Source organism: Ictalurus punctatus, chromosome 23 (assembly GCF_001660625.3).
Source record: "Ictalurus punctatus breed USDA103 chromosome 23, Coco_2.0, whole genome shotgun sequence".
Taxonomy (NCBI): domain Eukaryota; kingdom Metazoa; phylum Chordata; class Actinopteri; order Siluriformes; family Ictaluridae; genus Ictalurus; species Ictalurus punctatus.
The window spans coordinates 2,086,573-2,105,000 of NC_030438.2; the positions used below are offsets into that span (position 1 = coordinate 2,086,573).

General features: G+C 38.9%; 1 protein-coding gene across 2 annotated transcripts in view; it reads left to right on the forward strand.

The window, feature by feature from the left end:
* Positions 1–1,055: 1,055 nt before the first annotated feature.
* cul1b (cullin 1b) overlaps positions 1,056–18,428 on the forward strand; it is a 22,069-nt gene continuing 4,696 nt past the window's right edge. The window contains exons 1-16 of one of the 2 annotated variants that reach the window (XM_017453354.3): positions 1,056–1,073; positions 5,328–5,596; positions 6,491–6,668; positions 7,789–7,956; positions 8,356–8,406; positions 8,513–8,603; positions 10,066–10,229; positions 10,500–10,662; positions 13,177–13,307; positions 15,118–15,225; positions 15,314–15,420; positions 15,979–16,027; positions 16,810–16,941; positions 17,163–17,280; positions 17,447–17,523; positions 17,929–18,060. In XM_017453354.3, the coding sequence (XP_017308843.1) occupies positions 5,457–5,596; positions 6,491–6,668; positions 7,789–7,956; positions 8,356–8,406; positions 8,513–8,603; positions 10,066–10,229; positions 10,500–10,662; positions 13,177–13,307; positions 15,118–15,225; positions 15,314–15,420; positions 15,979–16,027; positions 16,810–16,941; positions 17,163–17,280; positions 17,447–17,523; positions 17,929–18,060 (1,809 nt within the window). In that variant the 5' untranslated portion in view covers positions 1,056–1,073; positions 5,328–5,456. Of the gene's footprint in view, positions 1,074–1,237; positions 1,445–5,327; positions 5,597–6,490; positions 6,669–7,788; positions 7,957–8,355; positions 8,407–8,512; positions 8,604–10,065; positions 10,230–10,499; positions 10,663–13,176; positions 13,308–15,117; positions 15,226–15,313; positions 15,421–15,978; positions 16,028–16,809; positions 16,942–17,162; positions 17,281–17,446; positions 17,524–17,928; positions 18,061–18,428 lie in introns of those variants that run through there. The other variant, XM_017453353.3, reaches the window with a different exon arrangement.

Below are 18,428 nucleotides of genomic sequence, written 5' to 3' on the forward strand. Positions count from 1 at the left end.
TGAGTTGTTCCCCCTTTGCTCCTACTGTATAACAGCCTCCACTCGTCTCTGAAGGCTTTTCACTAGATTGTGGTATGTGGCTTTGGGAATTTGTGCCCATTCAGCCACAAGAGCACAAGAGATTGAGCACTGAAATCTCTGGTGGCGTTCCAGTTTACGCCAAAGATGTTCAGTGGGGCTGAAGTCGGGGCTCTGTGCAGGACACTCGAGTTCACCCTTGGTAAACCATGTCTACATGGAGCTAGCTTTGTGTACATGGGCATTGTCATGCTGGAACAGGTGTGGCCTTCTTTAATTCCAGTCAAGGGAAATATTAATACTACAGGATAGAAAGTCATTCTAGAAGCTGTGCACAATAAGCACAATAAGGATTTTAAAACTAAGCACTTCTCCAGGCCCAGGCTTGACAGGAACAAGGCAGGCCAGCTACAGCTCGGGAGGTCATCCAAACCCACCTCATGTCACACCAAAATCAAACACTACCTACACCATAAGGAAGTTATTGTGTTGGCACACTGAGCACGCTGTGAGGCACACACCACCGAATAAATGCAGGTAGCCTCCCTTGTCCCACACCAAGACCCACTGGCTCCTGGAGAGAAAGATAACACCGGTTAACCCAAAAATAGTAGTGAAATACATGGCAATATTTACGTATGATTTAATCGCTTATTTTGTCAAAAATCTAAAAGGTGTGCATCATACCTGACACCTAGATGAACACTTTACAATCGGATGTGTGACTGTACATCATTCCCTTCAAATGCCATTGAGCTTTAAATCATGGTATATTTTGTGTATGAGCCCATGTAGTAGTGAAATACATGCCAATATTTACATATGATTTAATAGTTTATTTAGTTAAATATCAAAAAATCTAAAAAGGTGTGTATTATACCTGACACCTAGATGAACACTTTACACTGGGTTATAGGACTGTAAGTCATAACCTTCGAATGCTATTGAAGTCAGAATCGTGTTTAACAATGTCGTGTGTCACTTTAGAGACGGTCCCTTAATTTCAGCATCTCCGAGAATATCGAACCTCCAACTTCAAACCAACTTTATTCCAGGTGTTTTTTTGTTTGTTTGTTTGTTTGTTTGTCTTTGCAGGTAAATTGTACAATAGAAATACATTTTCTTTTTTTAAAAACTGAGAAACCATGGGAGATGCAAACTATTTCTCTCACTCTGTCTCTCCTTCATATAAAACCTAAAACAGGTTGCTAGGTCCTAAATTCACAGGTGTGGACGATTTTCAGAATTACTCTGTTATATTCTGTAACACTTTTATGTGTAGTGTTAATATTGCCAGTTTTGAGGACATGAACACTAGGGGAGTGAGTGTGTGCGAGTGTGTGTTTCTGAGCTCAGCTTGCTGCCTCAGTGAAGCTAAAGGGCGGTAGAAGATCTAAGTGGAGCTAGTTGAGCTGCGTGGACAATGGTAAGTTTGACCATTTTTAAAGGTCCTGTTAAATTGTCAGTCCACAAAATGGATCATATTTTATCAATAGTTGGTCACTTTTGATAAATATCGCTTTTTCGGCAGTCTAGCTTTGCGCTGACGCATTGAATATGAGGCCATTTTAGCGACATTCTCACGAACTACGTATTAGTTAGCTTAGCGTGTCTACCGACCTATTTGTGTCTAGTAGCTACACGTAAACTTAGCTATTATATTGTTTGTTTGTTTTTTTATTGCGTTTTCTAATAAAACGTTCATATTGGTGATCCTGTTGGACGTGTTATTAATTATTTGGACATCTGATGTGAGTGGTTCGTTCAAGAGAGGGTAATTTGATGGTTAGCAAGCTAAGGTTTTAGCTAGCTCATAATGTAGGCAAGTGAGACAAGTTTATTTTGTTCACTTTTTTCTTCTTCTTGTGAACAGGTCGTATTGGCTTTACTGAAAATGTGGCGCATTGACCCTATCTGTCAACCACATAACGATATAATAACGTTAAAGGCTTAATATGAGGTGGGATATTTTAGTGATATTTTCCTTAAAAAAAAAAAAAAATCCCGCCTCCTGTAATATGATTGGCTACTGAATCAACCTTATAAACGCAGTGACAGTGTCCAATGGGAGCACGACTTGTGAGTAGTAGCCAATCATACTACCACAAACGATTTCCCGGAAGACGAGTGAAATAAATAATAATAATAATGGAGATTTAAAAGCTAAGGTTGTTGATAGTACTGTTTAACCGAATTCGTTTCACGAAGATAATAACATACTTAAAGATTTACAGCGTAAACCTTGTCAAAGGTTAGCCAAAAATGTGGCTAATTTCGAAATGAAGCCCACCTTAACTCAATATCTTCCTATCCTAGCTAACTTAGTTGAAGGGGTTTTTTTTCTCTTTTTTTCCCCCCTAGTTTTAAATGAATTTTGTTGAAAGAAGTGTTCATATCAGCATTAGGGCTATAATGAATAGTGAAGCCTTGTTATCTATTATAAAGTGTACAGGTAAATGGTGACTTGAAGCTGTTTCTGTTTATCAATCAGAGGTGAATTCAGGCCTTTAGGCAGGAAGTGGTGGAGTGAAATGCCTGATGGATTAGACTCACAGGTCTGAAACTCACTGACCCCAGTCTACCCCACAGGTGTGCGCCCATGAATGACAATATGTGTCACTTGCAGCACTTTTCCACCAGACAGTTGTTATTAATCTTGAATCTGGAGCTATATATATATAACCAGATTACGTACCAGTGTATGTTCCTCATCACTTTACAGGACCTGTGAAAGTGGGAGAAGTTGTCTGGAGGTTGTAAGGTGATGAGTAAAATACTGCTTTCATTCACGAATGTATTTTACATACCATAAAATAAATAAATAATAATTTAAAAAAAGCACAAACAGCCTATTTTATATTATACTGCAGTGCTGCTGAATTCTCTCAATTCACATTGGTCAGAAGGTGTTGATTTAGTTGTCTATGACTGCAGATCGGACAGTAGTGCTGGCTGTAATTTTGTAAAAGGTTTATATTAATGAACTTGTTCTAAAAAAAAATGTTATTTAACGAAGAAACACACAATTGTTGATATGGTGAACCTTTCAGTAAGGAGAAGTTTATTGAACATTTATGGAAGGTGTCTCAGGTGTAGCGCTTTTCAACAGTCAGAATGTAGTTTACACCATGGAATAGTCTTCAGGACAGAGGACGTTATGATTTCTTTGTAACAAGCTGAGAAATTTGTCTGGTTAACTTCAAGTGAGAGAAAAAGAGAGGCTGATGAAGGAATGACTGTTTATTGCTATGATGTAAGTGATAAGGACTAACATGTTCCATAGACATAAATGGCTTTTAAAAAGTATGTCATGCCTTTCTTTAGCAAATAAAATGACAGAATTTTGCAGTGTGTAAGAAATAAAACACTTTGGGATGTGCGGTTATTGGAGAATAACGTATTCATAATATGCAAAATAGCAAAAAGGCGGTTAAAAGCATAACGTTCTTTGGTCGTATTCACCTTTTTTTGTTTTTTTTGTTTTTTTTGTTTGTCTTGGTCATATTTTGTGCTGAAAGGATACAATCTAGCGAGCAAAAACCGAGTATGAAGATGGAATGCCCATACAATTCCAAAATATTTTAATGAATATATAATAAGAATTAACCTTACCCTAACCTTCACAGCTACAGGGTCGTGAGTTTGATTCTAAGATGGGGTTACTGACTGTGTGGAATGTCTGTGCGTGTTCTTCTCATGTACACATGGGTTTCCTCCAGGTTCTCAGTTTTCCTCTCACCTCCCAAAAACATGGGTGGCTAAGATGAATTGCCCCTTGGTGTGAATGTGTTTGTGCATGGTACCCTACGATGAACTGTCATCCCATCTAGAGCAGGGGTGGGCAGTCTTATCCGGAAAAGGGCCGGTGTGGGTGCGGGTTTTCATTCCAACCGAGCAGAATCCACACCGGAGTCTATTGAAAGGCAAGATCAACTGATTAAACAGGTGGAATCAGGTGTGCCTCCTGATTGGTTGGAATGAAAACCTGCACCCACACCGGCCCTTTCCGGATAAGATTAGACACCCCCTGATTTAGAGTGTAGAATCAGCTAATTTAAAAATGACTTGGACTTACTGCCATTTGTACTCGGTATTTGGTGTCATTAGTCTTACTAAATATGCACTTGGTCGCATTGAGGAGCCTGTAAAAATTGTTTGTGTTGTCTTTTTTCACTCGCACAAAATTTGCCAAGAAGTAATTCTTTCTATTAGAAAACATAATCGATCCTAATCATTGGCGCAATACACGACTGCACGAAGGAGGCCAGCTAGTGGAGAAGGCTAATTAATTGAGAACAGTTGCTGACAGTGATTGATAAAGATTTTCTATCAATGGCTTTGAGAAAAAATGAAATGCAGTAAAATATAAAATGTTATATTTATTTCTATTAAACAGATTTGGAATTTCAACACTTTTTTTTTTTTTTTTTTTTTTTGTCACTAGAGCCACATTTTTTCTTGAACAAATATCAGTCACTTGCTTGTGCCCAATAAAACTACTAGTGGTAACACAATTATATGCCTATATCTATTGCCCTTAATGATTATACAGAATTCTCGAAAGAATGTGTAAATTGATTTATAATATATGAAATTGAAATCCTCAAAAAAAAAAAAAAAAAAGATTTGATAGTTTTTAGTTTCAATCTTGACTCGGTATTGCTTTCATTTGGACTCTATCTTGCCTTGTGCTCGACCCTCCCTTAACCTTCGGTCTTGACTCGATTTTGGTGCTCTTGAATACAGCCCTGGTAGATATTTTAGATAAATCCATAGTATGTATATTGATGCTATTGTTTTTTTTTTCCCAGTTCCCTTTTTTTCCTGTATAAAAGTTTTAACGTTCATTTATCCAGGTTTACAGTCACCAGGGGGTGACTTTATTGCAGCTTCTGTCAGCTGCCTGTAAACATGAGAAGTGTAGATGAAGCTATTAATAGTCACCAAGCATAGTGGCTAAAACCCCAGCTGTTCTTATTTACTTGGAAGACTAAACATGAAGGTTCACACTGTATCATAGGACAGCATAGAAACAGTGACGTTCCTGAAATTGTGCACATGAATCTATTTTCGGAAAGATGTAGCAATACACGAGGAGTACGTTTACTGAGATCTGGAACTTGTGCACTGAGTGGAACAGCGATTGGGCAATGTCAATGCCTGTCGTCATAATTTATCATGATTCACGTTATAAATCATTTTCTAAAGGATCGTGCTAGTAGTACGGCTGTTTAATTTCAGCGTCCTACATCTAATCCGAATTATTTTGTTTGAAGGTTTTTAACCGTTTGTTGTCTCTTTCTCTGTAGGTCACCTGGTGAGGTTGGTGAACTCGGCACACGTATCTGGACAGTCCACCATGGAGTGTTTGTGAAGCACTGACATTTTCTAAGTGGAAGGCAGAAAGGAGACAAGAGAAGCAGGCCAGTGACGAGACAATGTCGTCCAACAGTAACCAGAACCCGCACGGGCTCAAACACATTGGGCTGGACCAGATCTGGGATGACCTGCGGGCAGGGATTCAACAGGTGTATACGCGACAGAGCATGGCCAAGTCCCGCTACATGGCGCTCTACACGTATCCTGAATGAGTTTCAACGAAGGAAGTTCACTTCATGTCATGAATTGTCATAACATTACGCATACCACATCACATGTTGTGAAATGATGTGTCAGTTGTCACTGTGAGGGAGTGCCCTTAAATACTGCTGTTGTCACGGTGTGTATTCCAGGAATCTCTCATGTTGACAACAGCAGTATCTGCGGGCACACTCTTCTTGTATTTTAACATAAACTCTTACATGTCCAGACTCCGAGTACAATACAGTGCTGTTATTATATTCGTGCTGTTCGAGATTAAGTACCGATTGTCACAAAATCATGCAAACAGTACAATATTTTAATTTTTTTACAGTGAATACAGCCCTTGAACACACTGGCAGATCTGAGCCTTGGGAGTCAATTAAAACCCACACATACCAGGAATACCATAATCACTTGCTGTAGCTGGAAATTCATAAACCTTCCCTTAACTGCTCAGTCTATATAGCAGCATGTTGACAGGCCTCACAGGTTCTGCAACTGAGAGAAGTACAAATACAGCAGATTTACAGACAATAAGTATGACCGCAGTATAAAGGCACTGCTTCCTGTACTGATTTTGGTATCAGATTACAGCTTCAGCTGTCATATTCACGGACAATTCAAGACTTGTTTAGAAAGTCCTCTTTTTGTATGGGTACAGTAGGTGGCATAACCAGTGAATAGGGAATGACCTCTACGCCTCTCTCCGTCCTCCCACTCCTCAAAACGCAACACTGAACCACACTGAATCGTATCCATGTTCTATTGTACTGTATTCAGTTGTTGAAAATGTACGCAGGTTAGGGAGTCCTACGCTTGATGGCGTTTCAAGAAAAGTTTGAAAATCTTTTGACCATCTTCTCTGTGACTTCCTTGACCTAGTCGCCAGACATGTTTACAATTACTGTACCAGTGTCCATCAGTCAAACCAGGCGAGGGGTGCAGGCATTCCCCCCACCAAACCCTCCAAGAAGTCTCCCACTCCAGGGGGAGCACAGTTTGTCGGGCTTGAACTTTACAAGAGACTTAAGGACTTTCTCAAGAGCTATTTAACAAATCTTCTGAAGGTACAGTATTAGTCTTAACCCCGTGTTCACAATAACGACGGACAAAGCGACAGATGACTATTCGTTGTCGAACGCCATGCATGACATGCAGCTACGATTTCAATGACAATGGCAAGCGAGATTTGAAGATTTTCTCTATTCTATGCGAATAGGATGATGCAATAAAGTATCCAAACCGCTGGCTCAGATGATTCCATGTACCAGTCCTAATCCTGTGTGGACCACCATTATAAATATGCTTTCATCTTATCCTGTCATATAAGACCTTTCGTTAAATGTGTATAGAGACATTATAAATTAAAATATAGCTTGGAAGGAAGTAGCAGAGAGTAGGTGCCTCTGGTGAGTGTACATAGCTAATACAGTTAGCCAATAAACTTGATGTAACATAAATCAAACCTAAATACATTTTAAACAAACTTTGTATGTATATAATGATCAGCCATAGCATTAAATCCACCTGCCTAATAGTGTAGGTCCCCCTTGTGTTGCTATGACCCGTCGAGGCGTGGACTCCACAAGACCTCCGAAGGTTTGTTGCGGAAAACTTGGCCCTTGTCAAAATTGCTAAGATCCTTACGCTTGCCAATTTTTCCTGCTTCCAACACCTCAACTTCAAGAATTGACTGTTCACTTGGTGGCTAATATATCCCACCCCTTGACAGGTGCCGGTGTAAGGAGATAATCGGTGTTATTCACGTCGGCTCTCTGTGGTTTTATTGTTATGGCTGATTGGTGTAAATCATATAGTAGGCTGTAGGCTACACATTTTTTTTATTATTATTGTTTCTCATCAGAACAACAAAAACACTGGACTAAGCATGCCATCATACTTATGTTGCGGAGAGGACGTTATACAGGATAATGCTATTAAAAAATAGTGTTTGTGTGTGTGAAGAAGAAAGGTGCTGTTCATGCCATCCCCGTAGCCCCAAGCACTGAAAGAGCTTTCCACCACTGTTATTTCTTATTAATGTATTTTGTTTTTGTTTTTTTAAATCAAATGAAAAGACTTTGTGAAGTTGTGAGCAGAATATTTTTGTTAAAGGATTTACATGCTTAGTGCCTCATCTCCATGCTCTTTTGGTGCCATGTGTGTTTCTGTGTGTGTGTGTGGTAGGATGGGGAAGATCTGATGGACGAGAGCGTTCTGAAATTTTACACACAGCAGTGGGAGGACTACCGCTTTTCCAGTAAAGTGTTAAATGGGATTTGCGCCTACCTCAACAGACACTGGGTACGCCGGGAGTGTGATGAAGGGCGGAAAGGAATTTATGAAATCTATTCGGTAAGATGTTCATTTGTCTACTACAGCTTTAACTGGCACGCCTTGCCTTCACGTCAAAAGGCAGCAAGCTGCAGAGGTCATGCCCGGGTTGTCACTTGTGGCAAGAAAAATATACAGTTTATACATAGGACCATGTTCTTTTTGTTTAAATATTTCTTGCTGCTTTTGTACCGTTTCTGTACTCCTTTAAAACACACTTTTTGGTATCTGTCATTTATGCGTGTTGCCGGTGTGTGGGTGAAAGCAAGTGTATTTTATTCCGTAGCTGAAAGTAGGACTCGTGTAGCTAAGAAATTTATTAAAATATCCCAAGGACGTTGTCATCACACTGCTCTCATGGATATCACTGACTTTTTTTTCCTTTCATAAATCAGTCTTTTTTTTAATTTCCTTCTCCAGCTTGCCTTGGTGACATGGAGAGAGTGTTTATTCAGACCTCTAAATAAGCAGGTGGGCCATCTTTGTAGACTTCTTTTAATACATTGCTGTTTTATTTATATATTGATATCTTTAAAGTGCAGTTTGTTTTCTCATATACCACCTCTGCTCACACCAGGTGACGAATGCCGTCTTGAAACTCATTGAGAGAGAAAGAAACGGCGAGACTATTAACACCAGGCTGATCAGTGGAGTTGTACAGTCCTATGGTGGGTTTCAGCTTGAGAGGTTTTTACTATTTCTCCAAAAGAAAAGACTTAATACTTATGTAATTGAAGGGATGCATTCCATAATTAATGCATATGCAAATGCAGTTACCATTTTCAGAAAGACATAAGACACATTATTAAAGAAATCTGGTATAATTGGGCTAGCAGTGCTAAGCCCACCTGTATTTCGAAGCTAAAAAGACATACAACTCCAATTCCGGTCCATATTAAATGAGCTTTGGCCCAGGGAAGACTGCGGCATTTCTGGATCACGTTCACATATGGCTTCCTCTTTGCATGATGGAGCTTTAACCAGCATTTGTAGATGGCACAGCAAACTGTGTTTTTAATGCAGTGCCACCAGAGGGCCCAAAGATCACAGACATGCAGTATTGATTTTCACCCTCGTCCCTTGCGCACAGAGATTTCTCCAGATTCTCGTAATCTTTTTATGATGATATGTACCGTAGATGATGAGATATTCATAGTCTTTGCAAGTTTATTTGAGGAACATTTATTCTGAAATTGTTCCACGAATTGTAGATGCAGTTTTTCGCAGATTGGTGAACTTCTGCCCATCTTTAGGTCTGAAAGACTCCGCGTCTCCAAGATACTCTTTTTACACCCACTCATGTTACTGACCTGTTGCCAATTAACCTCCAGCCTTTTGTTGCCCCTGTCCCAACTTTTTTGAGACTTGTTACGGTCATCCAATTCAAAATTACCTCTCTTTTTTTTTTTTTTGCTTTAAATGGTCCATTTCCTCAGTTTAAACATTTGATATGTTTTCGATGTTCTATTGTGAATAACATATGGGTTTATGAGATTTGCAAATCATTGCATTGTTTTCATTTACATTTTACACCGTGTCCAAACTTTCATGGAATCGGGGTTGTAATTTTGGGCATCCAGATCAGATTATTTGCTGTTTAAATGTCTTGCGGTGGATTATTTTGGACAAGTGCAAAAGTACATCCAATGTTTGTAAGAAAAATACACAAAATGCTATGAAAAAGTGAGTCTGGGGCTGATTTCCCTCTAGCCTGGACTGTGAATTCATGCATCCTATCAGTGACGGTCATGTCAGATGATTACACCGAGTCAAACACCGCCTAGATGTGAGATTTCAGCATGAACTCAGTAATGCGATAAGATAACAAACTTAACACTTAAAAAAATCTGAATGCAGCCACCTACCAGCCTTTAAGTGTGTGTATTATAGTTTACCTTACGTCAGTCTTATTATTGCAGCCATGACATTTTATGATATAATGCATTACTCAACCCAAAAGGTTTCACTGTTGAGTTTCATTGTTGATTGAGGTATTAGATTGTAGCCCTCCTTTCTAATATTCCAGTCAGTAATCACTAAATATCCACATTAAAATGATGCCTAAACAAAAGCTCTGTAACTCCCAGCACATGTCATATAATGCATAACACTTCTGTTTGTCTCTCACAGTTGAACTGGGCCTGAATGAGGACGATGCCTTTGCTAAAGGACCCACACTATCTGTATACAAAGAGTACTTTGAGAGCCAGTTCTTGGCCGATACAGAACGCTTCTACACAAGGGAAAGCACAGAGTTCCTTCAACAAAACCCTGTAACTGAATACATGAAAAAGGTGGGTTATCGGCGACCCTACCAGAATTTGAGTCGTCATGTGTGAGCCCATTTACTTTCTGTCCTGCAAAATTTTATTTTTTTTTGCATGCAGAGAAAGCCATAACTGTGTCCCATTAAAATGTACTTTAAAGTCATGAAAGTCGGAATATGGGTTGAAAATAAAAATACGAAAACCACTGAATGTGCTGGTTTTGTATTTAAATATGAGAGATGGGGATTTCAGACATTGTATTCCATATTGAATCATGTGGTGTGTGCATGTATGCAGGCGGAAGCACGGTTGTTGGAGGAGCAGCGGCGGGTTCAGGTTTACCTTCATGAAAGCACACAAGACGAGCTGGCTCGCAAGTGTGAACAGGTTCTCATAGAGAAACACCTGGAGATTTTCCACACAGAGTTCCAGAACCTTCTGGATGCTGACAAGAATGAAGGTGAACAGTTTCTTAAATTGAACGAGATATTTTTCCTTGGTTCTAGTGACAGCGATGTTTGTTTGTTTTTTACTCAACAAGTCGATACGTCTTAAGAAGAGTCCACGATGCTATGAAAATGTATTTGCCCCATCCTGATTGCTCATGTTTTTGCGTCTCATGCTAAATTGTTTCAGAAATTAAAACAAAATCTAGGATAAAAACAAAGCCAACCTGAGTAAACACAAAATACATTGTAGAATGATGATGATATTTATTGAAGCAAAAAAGTTATCCAGTACCAGCTGGGGGTCTGTGTGAAAATGTATATGTAAATAAATGTAAATGTAGTTACTAATTTCCCAAATCTATGAAAATGCATTCAATGGGGTTCAGCTAGATGCAACCAGGCGTGATTACCGCAAACTCCGTTCATTGGAATCAACACTTTTTCAAAAGCATGGAGTTGGTTAAAAGGTCTTACTCAGTAACACACTATGCCAAAGTTGAAAGAAATTCAACGAGAAATTCAACGAGAAATTCAAGGAGATTTGAAATACATCAGTCTGGGAAGGGTTACAAAGCTATTTCAAAGGTTTGTAACCTTTGGAAATAATGTAACGTTTGTAACGTTTGGACTCCTAAGGACCAGAGTGAGAGCCATTATCGCCAAATGGAAAAAGTCAGCACTGTAGTGAACCTTCCCGAAACCTTCCTCCAAGAGCACAGCGACTACTCATCCAGCAAGTCACAACATTAAACATTAAAGGACCTGCAGGCCTCTCTTGCATTAATAAAGGTCACTGTTCATGACTCCACTATCAAAGAGACCCTGGGGGGGAAAATGGCTTACATTGAAGAGTGGCGAGGTGAAAACCACTGCTAACCCAGAAGAACATTTAATGCTCATCTGAATTTTGCAAAAAACATACCCTGATGATCCTCAAACCATTTGGGAGAATGTTCTGTGGACTCAAATGTGGGACTGTTTGGAAGACAGCGGTCCCGTTACATCTGGTGTAAACCAGACACAGAATTCCTCAAAAAGATCATCACGCCTACGGTCAAGCATGGTGGTGGAAGTGTGATGGTGTGGGGGTGCTTTGCTGCTTCACGACCTGGGCAACTTGCAATAATTGAGGGAAACATGAATTCTGCTCTCTACCAAAGAATGCTACAGGAGAATATCCGGTCCTCGATCCGTAAGTTGAAACTCGAGCGCAACTGGATTATGCAGTAAGACAATGATCCAAAGCATAGGAGTAAATCCACCTCTGGCTTAAAAAAAAAGCTGAATTAAAGTTTTGTAGTGGTCTAGTCAAAGTCCTGACTTCAACCAGTTGACATGCTGTGGCAGGATCTTAAACGGGCAGTTCCTGCTCAAAAACCCTCCAGTGTGGCTGAACTAAAGCAGTTCTGCAGAGAAGAGTGGGCCAAAGGTCCACCACAGTGCTGTGAAGGACTGATCTCCAGTCATCGGAAGCATTCGGTTGCAGTTATTGCTGCTGAAGGTGGCACGGTCAGATTTTATGTTTAAGGGGACAGTTAGTTTTTCACATGGGTGATGGGGCGTGGATAACTTTTTTTTTTTTTTTTTTTGCTTCAGTAAAAAAATAATAATAATAAAAACTGTATTGTGTTTACTCAGGATGCCTTTGTTTTATGTAGTAGTTCATTTGAAGATCTAAAACTATTTAGTATGAGAGAAACAGAAGAAATCATATAAGAATATTTAGAAGGCAAATACTTTTTCATAGCACTGTACATACCAATAGATAGGTATGCAGATTTTTTTTAAACCTGTATCTACATGCAATATGTAACATATGCATTAGAGTTTCACCTTCTTCAGCCTTAAGGCTGATTTATACTCGCTGTTAACTGTGTATGTAAGATGGCCACGGCATCTTGTGGAGGCAGTAGAGCACCATGTGACACCGAGTCCCAAACTGAACAAACAAACTAACATTGTGTCTCAAATCACATTCCTATGTACTATTCTAGACCGAGTACTTATTCTAATGGGTTTCCTGTTACAGAACATGTACAGTGAACCTCTTAAACTACCAGAAGATCTGTTTTTGAGTACTAGTCTTCTGGATTTTCTAGATTACTAAATCATTTTAAATGTAAGGTCAGAGTTTTCATGCCGACGGCAGAAAGTTTTAAAGAGAAACGGAGCTTGTCGGTGTGTTTAACATCGCTATGTGTGAAATAGCTAAACGTTCGACTTAGGAACCAGATGGCCTTTGTATCTGACGTGCCATCTACTGGACACGGCTTTTAATCTTCCACATATACATAAGATACGCAAGCGAGTGTGTGAACAGTGCCACTCGCATAGCCGCTGTGCACACGCTTGTACGTGTGGTGAAAGTGAAGTGTATTTGTGCATTCAGAAGCACTTTGTTTGCACAGCTGATGATGGATGTTTATTCAGAATGTCCCGTTTCCCTTGAAACTTTGTGTACTTCATGTAACAATTTTTGAAAACTATTTAACAAATATATATATATTTTATCCCCTGTACTGCAGATCTGGGCCGAATGTACAACCTTGTCTCGCGCATCACAGACGGTTTAGGGGAGCTGAAGAAACTCTTGGAGACCCACATTCACAACCAAGGCCTGGCAGCCATTGAGAAGTGCGGGGACTCGGCTCTCAATGTAAGACAGCAGACTCAGGGGAGAAAAAAAAAAAAGCTTTTGAATGATTTCTGCTATTGACTGAGGCATGGTGTGTCTGGCAGCATAAAAATATTTGTATCTTTGATTCATCAGGTGTTGCTTTGAAGCACTCTGCTCTCATGGATATCAAACAATTGCAAACACAACACAGATTTATAAAAAAAAAAAAAAATTTTTTTTGGTAAATATAGATGTGCAACAATTATTGGCACCCGATGAATTCAAATGAGAAAAATATATTTTAAGTATATTCCCATTGTTATTTTATTTTTTTTTTTTTAGTACAACTGGGTGACTAGGAACAGGAAATTGTTCAACCATGACCTCCTGTTTCACAGGGGTATAAATATGAGGTAACACACAGGCCAAATCCCCCTAGTCATTCATAACGATGGGTAAGAGTGAGGAATATAGCTGTGGTGTGCGGCAAAAGGTTGTTGAGCTTCACACAATGAGAAGTGTCTATAAGAAAATAGCACAAGCATTGAAAACGCCCATTTCCACCATCAGGGCAATAACTACGAAGGTCCAGTCAACTGGAAATGTTATGAATCGACCTGGAATTGGACGCGTGTCTATATCGTCTCAACGCACTGTGAAGAGGACGGTTCGAGTGGACAAAAATTATACGAGGATCACAGCTGGAGAACTGCAGGCTACAATCCGAACTCGCCTACATCACCACGAGTTGTTTGGAAGGGTTTCAAGAAAAAAAAATCCCCTACTCTCGTACCAAAAAAAAAAAAACTCAAGAGTTTCCAGTTTGCCAGACACTACTGGAACTTCAAATGGGTTCGGGTTCTATGGTCAGATGAAACCAAAATAGAGCGTTTAAGAAATAAACACCAGAGGTGGTTTTGGTGCACAAAGAGAAGTAGCCATATGGAAAAGTACCGCATGCCCACGGTTAAATATGGTGGTGACTCTTTTATTTATTTTATTTTATTTATTTATTTATTTTTAAAGGAGACCTATTTTGAGCATTGTAATTTAAGTTGTTCAGGTGTCCCCAGAATGTGTCGTTTCAGTTCAAAATACCCCACGGATCATTTATTATACCATGCTGTAAATGCCCCTTTTTGGGTGGAAGCAAAAACCCACTGCTTTCGTGTGTCTCTTTTAAATGCAAATTAGTTGTTGCTCCCTGCCCCCTTTCCGGAAGTGGGCTGTGCTTTACCCCTCCTGCTTCAAATACTACAGCGAATGATCCTTTACAGCTTGCGCTTCGGATACTAAAATGATTCACCCAGAATGTACTCAGTTTTCAAAAAGCCAATCACTTTACTGTATTTAGCATAATCAAAGCGTTTTCGGGGTAAAAATAAAAAATTATTACTTTATTATTATTATTATTATTATTATTATTATTATTATTATTATTGTTATTAAATTATTACTAAATAATAATTATTATTTATTTATTTATTATTATTTTTTTTTAATATCTCAGGCTTTGAACATTTCTCAGAGCACCATTAAGTCCATCATTCTATCTAAAATAGAAAGAATATGTCACAACCGGGAGGACTAGAGGAGGCCGTCCACCGAAAGTCAGTGAAAACATGGGATTAGCCACACGAGCAACAATTTCAGTTCTAGGCTGTAATGCTACAACATGTGCGGATGGATATTGTAAATTACTGCAAGGCACTGTAAACCACATCCTCCTGAAATGGCATCGTTAATTACAGCCTCCTCACACCAACACTAACATCCTGCCTTTTGTGAAAGGGAAGCCATTTGTTTCCAATTATAAAAAGTCACTGAAATGCTTTTATTTTACTTGCAGGATCCTAAAATGTACGTACAAACTATATTGGATGTGCACAAGAAGTACAATGCGTTGGTGATGTCAGCGTTTAATAATGATGCAGGCTTTGTGGCTGCTCTTGATAAGGTTTGTATTCTGTATGTTGTCATGTTTTAGTTTGGCTTTATGGGTTTCGAACGCTTTGTTTCAAGTCTAAATGTGTTCCTTTCCTTAGGCCTGTGGGAGATTCATCAACAATAACGCCATTACAAAGCTGGCTCAGTCCTCCAGCAAATCTCCAGAACTGCTGGCCAGATACTGTGACTCCTTACTGAAGAAGAGGTGAATACTTGCCTGCATTCGTATTTAATTAGAATTACTGCAGTGAGCTACCAAGTGGGGAAACATTCAAATAGTGATAAGGGACCCCCAGGGGTCCGTGAACCATAGCTGGGAGGTCTGTGCTTTATTTTATTTATTTATTTTCTTACAGTGACTTAAATCACAACCCAACTATTATCAAAGTTATTCTATTTTATAATTCATTAATACCCAAAGTTCTACTGCACACATTTGGAAAAAACAGGCCTAAAATGTGAATAGTTGGATTATATTTATCTTATAAATCTGTTCTGATGGGAAGTAAATGGAATTTAATTTACAGTTGAAGGAGTTCCTGATTGTAAAACGTTTGGCAACCTCTGCCTTACAATATCTGTCCTCCAGCATGTTCTATAAAGTGGGCTGTAAAGCACTGTTAAATTTTCATTTTAAGAACGCTTGGATGCAGTTCCATCTGGAAGACTTTGATAAGAATCTGTTGCTTTGATGAGAATAAATTTGTAGTGATACGTTTATGCGCTCTGGCGTTTCAAATGTTACTGATGTTCTGATATTTAGCTCAAAGAACCCTGAGGAGGCAGAGCTGGAGGACACACTCAACCAAGTGGTGAGTGTCACATGCACTAAAACATGAATGGTTGAACAACGAAGTGGCACATCTGTCTAAGGTTAGGTACTTTCTTATTTAAAGTAATACTTTTGATGCAGTTTCACTAAATGTGAGCTTAATATCTGACAGCCCATTCTCCCATACAAGAGTTTAATAATATATTTTTTAATTTTATATATAATATAATCGTATATATTTTTTGTAAAAACGGCATCTCACTCCTGTCTAACTGTCTTTTGGGTCTTGCAGCTAGGGCTGGGTGATGTGACAATATACTATTGATACCGTGATGAATTATGTCACAGTATGCTTTTCTGAAATCTTGTGCCATGACATCTGTATTGGTTACAGGCAGGAATCACCTGGTTTGATGCTAAAATTTGTTCTTAACCTTCTAAAATTGTAAATAAATAAATTAAATGTAAAAAAAAAAAAAAAAAAATGATAGATTTTTCCTCTCCTTTTCAATGTATTTTTTTCTTTTTAAATAAATGAAATTGATTTTTTTTTTAAAAATATAACTCTTTTTTTTAATGTATTTTTTCATTTTTTTGACATTAAATAAATCATCAAAGTTTTTTTTTTTTCTCTAATTCAACACTACTGTAGAGTTGGCGGTCTATGAACAAACCTATATATCATGATAAATATCCTGCATCGTAGAAATGCCTTTCACTATGATTATTTTTGGCATATTTTTGGCACCTCTACTTGCGGGACAATCCTGATGTTTATTTTGATGTTAAAAACCCATTTCAAATGACTGCTTTCTTTTACAGATGGTGGTTTTCAAATACATCGAAGATAAGGATGTTTTCCAGAAATTCTATGCCAAGATGCTGGCTAAGAGGCTGGTTCACCAGAACAGTGCCAGTGATGATGCCGAGGCCAGTATGATCTCCAAATTAAAGGTTTGTATTACAGCAGACTTGAAACAAATGCTTCTTGATCATGAACGATTATGTTTGTCTAGATTTAATCAGATTAAATGGCTCTTTCATGGAGATTGGCTTGCATTCATGTTATTCTTATTTATTCTTCCTATTTTCATAAAACCAGTGCTGTTGCGCTACACTTTGACAGCTTGACTATTTTGATGTAATGTGGTTCTTGGACCATCTTTGCTCTGCAGCAAGCATGTGGTTTTGAGTACACCTCCAAACTGCAGCGCATGTTCCAGGACATCGGTGTCAGTAAGGACTTGAACGAGCAGTTTAAAAAGCACCTTTCAAACTCTGAGCCTTTAGACTGTAAGTGTATTTCCTCATGCTTTGCTAGACTCCTATACATCTCACATTTGTGTAGGAACAGATATACTTACTCACTCACTCACTCACTCACCTACCTACTGATTAATTAATTAATCAATCAATTAATTAATTAAAATGTCTGTATCTTTGTGTCTCTTTCCCTCAGTGGATTTTAGCATTCAGGTCCTCAGTTCAGGATCCTGGCCTTTCCAGCAGTCATGCACATTTGCGTTGCCTTCAGAGGTAAGATTCTCTGCACAATTCTCCAACTCTTACACACAGTCAGGAAATTGACTATCACAAAGGTACATTTGTTTTAACTGTGCTTTAAAGTAGAGCTGCAAAGATTGACTTATATTTGAATAGGGGTGAACAAATGATAAATTCATTAGCTAGTCCACCAGAAGAGAGTAAGCTCAAATGTGCTGTCCGGTCCTGTGTTATCACTGCCTGGAAATGCTTATTGACTAGGCTAAATAATAACATACATGTACATATATGGACATACAGACTAAGGGAAATGAATGAGGATATGAGTTCCCATGGAAACGAAAACTATGCAGCTATAGCTTTATCCTGAAGTTTTTCATGTAGAACGTCGTGTTTGTGACCTGATTCTTAATCTTTTTCCCCCCATCTTATTTCCAGCTGGAGCGCAGTTACCAAAGATTCACCGCTTTCTATGCCAGCAGACACAGTGGGCGCAAACTGACATGGCTCTACCATTTATCCAAGGGCGAGCTAGTCACCAACTGCTTCAAGAACAGATACACTCTACAGGTCAGACCGTGTTGTGTTTCATTTTGTAACATCAAATCTTGTCATCTCATATATCATTAAATGAAAACGTTAAACATTTAATTTATCGTTTAAATATTCCGGGGAGCATGGTGGCTTAGTGCAGTGGTTTTCAAAGTGGGGGCCACAAGGGGGCGCCCGGGGGGGATATATTCAGAAGTCTGTATTTTCAATGTGTTTTAAAGACGTCTTGCGAAAGGGGGGCTTCGGTCAAATGTTAATGCCATTTGGGGGGTCTCGCCCTGGAAAAGTTTGGGGACCCCTGGCTTAGTGGTTCGCACGTTTGCCTCACACTTCCAGGTTCGAATCCCACCTCCGCACTGTGTTCATGGAGTTTGCACGTTCTCCCA